The following is a 1,563-nucleotide window of genomic DNA, read 5'->3' as shown; positions in this document are numbered from 1 at the left end:
ATGGTGCTGGTCATAGAGTTTGTCATACCTGCGCTGAATGTGTGGTAACTCTAATTCTACAAGAACTTCTCGTACAAGTTTGCAGAATGGGGAACCCTACAGGGAAATTCAAACAGAGACTGTCTATAGAATATGCAGATAAAATGCCGTATTTGATAATCGAGAAAAGGTGGTGAGATTGAAACCTCATATGCCCAGAATTCGAGTGGCTTAGGTGGTAGTTTTGCTGGTGTGTACAAGTTACCCTGCATTTAAAAAAACTCAAGCATTTTGTGACAAAACCGCTGCTTATACCAATATTGTATAATACATAGTATCATGATATAGTTCAATTCAATTATTATATAGGGAATGTAATGCAACCTAACATCTTATAAGTTTTATTTTGGCATTTTTTTAGAGATATGCCAAGCCAAAGGAATGTAATATAATTTCTTCTCACCTTTCCCGCACGACCAAGCATTGCAAAGCCAGCTGTTATAGCCTACAAACATCAAATTAGCAATTTTAGTTTTATACTCTTGGGATCGGAAGCAAAGGAAAATAAACAGTAATATCATATATGTGCAAAGAAACTAACCGTTAAAGCACCAAGTGACAGACTTAAAGGCACAGTTCCATCTCCTGAACAAGTTAATCCAAACAGATTAAAAAAAATTGAGCTATTGTCGAAAACAACAAAGGGAATAATAGGTAAACAGAAGTAGAATCAGGCACAAGGGGAAACCCACCATATTTCTCAGATAGATATTTGATGATTCCATCTGATTCATACATGGACACTCCTGTATTGGGATCAACCTATCATTAAAAGAAACATTACACAATTAAACACATAACATCAAATCTTATTTCTTACTAATGAAAGTGGTGGCACGGTAACAAAACCAGTTTCCATTGTGAATAATAAGCATAAAATTTTAAACAGTACTCTAAGGTTTCTGAAAGCTCATGAACAAAAAAGAACATTATATTGCAAAGGCTTTCATTCCAAGGATTTAGCATTTATTAAAGATGTCTTCTTAAACCACACTTCTGTGATTCATCATGAATTTGAACTCAAATCATGGAGATATCAGGTAAAGAAAATTACTTTCAAGAATGATTTTCGTGGGAAGAAAAAAAAAGAAATAGAAAACCAGTAGGATAAAATGCCAAACCATGTACGGAAACTGTTGCTTCCCGCCCATCTGTTTAACCTTGGGACGGAAATTTGGACTCCCTCTTGGACAAGGATAGTATAAAATATCAAGATCCAACACCGCAACCATTTCCCTGACCTGTAAAATCTCCATATTAGTAGAATCTCACATTAAGCTGGCGTGAAGGGAATAACTATGAAGAAGACAAATATATATTTTGTTTCAAGGGGAATCAGAAAAAGGTAAGATGCAAGAGCTAGATATAACAACTTGTTTTAATGGTATGAATATCAAATATTTTAAGTAAAACAAAATCTTCAGAATCATGGTTAACTGTGAAACATCGAAGACAATGACATTGATTAAGTAAAAGAGTAGAAAGAGAGAGAGAGAGAGAGAGAGAGAGAGAGAGAGAGAGAGA

The 1,563-nt window shown here is 34.7% G+C and overlaps 1 protein-coding gene across 1 annotated transcript in view; it reads right to left on the bottom strand.

The window, feature by feature from the left end:
• Positions 1 to 1,563, bottom strand: part of LOC104709952 — an 8,543-nt gene that overhangs the window by 4,424 nt on the left and 2,556 nt on the right. The window contains exons 5-10 of the mRNA XM_019228990.1: positions 1,161 to 1,280; positions 732 to 801; positions 581 to 624; positions 443 to 484; positions 186 to 245; positions 29 to 96 (exon numbers count right to left, since the gene is read on the bottom strand). Coding sequence (XP_019084535.1) covers positions 29 to 96; positions 186 to 245; positions 443 to 484; positions 581 to 624; positions 732 to 801; positions 1,161 to 1,280 — 404 coding nt within the window. The remainder of the gene's footprint in view (positions 1 to 28; positions 97 to 185; positions 246 to 442; positions 485 to 580; positions 625 to 731; positions 802 to 1,160; positions 1,281 to 1,563) is intronic.

The sequence above is a fragment of the Camelina sativa genome, chromosome 8 (assembly GCF_000633955.1).
Source record: "Camelina sativa cultivar DH55 chromosome 8, Cs, whole genome shotgun sequence".
Lineage (NCBI taxonomy): Eukaryota > Viridiplantae > Streptophyta > Magnoliopsida > Brassicales > Brassicaceae > Camelina > Camelina sativa.
Note: the sequence above shows the minus strand (reverse complement) of the source record. Positions and strands in the feature narration are given on the sequence as shown.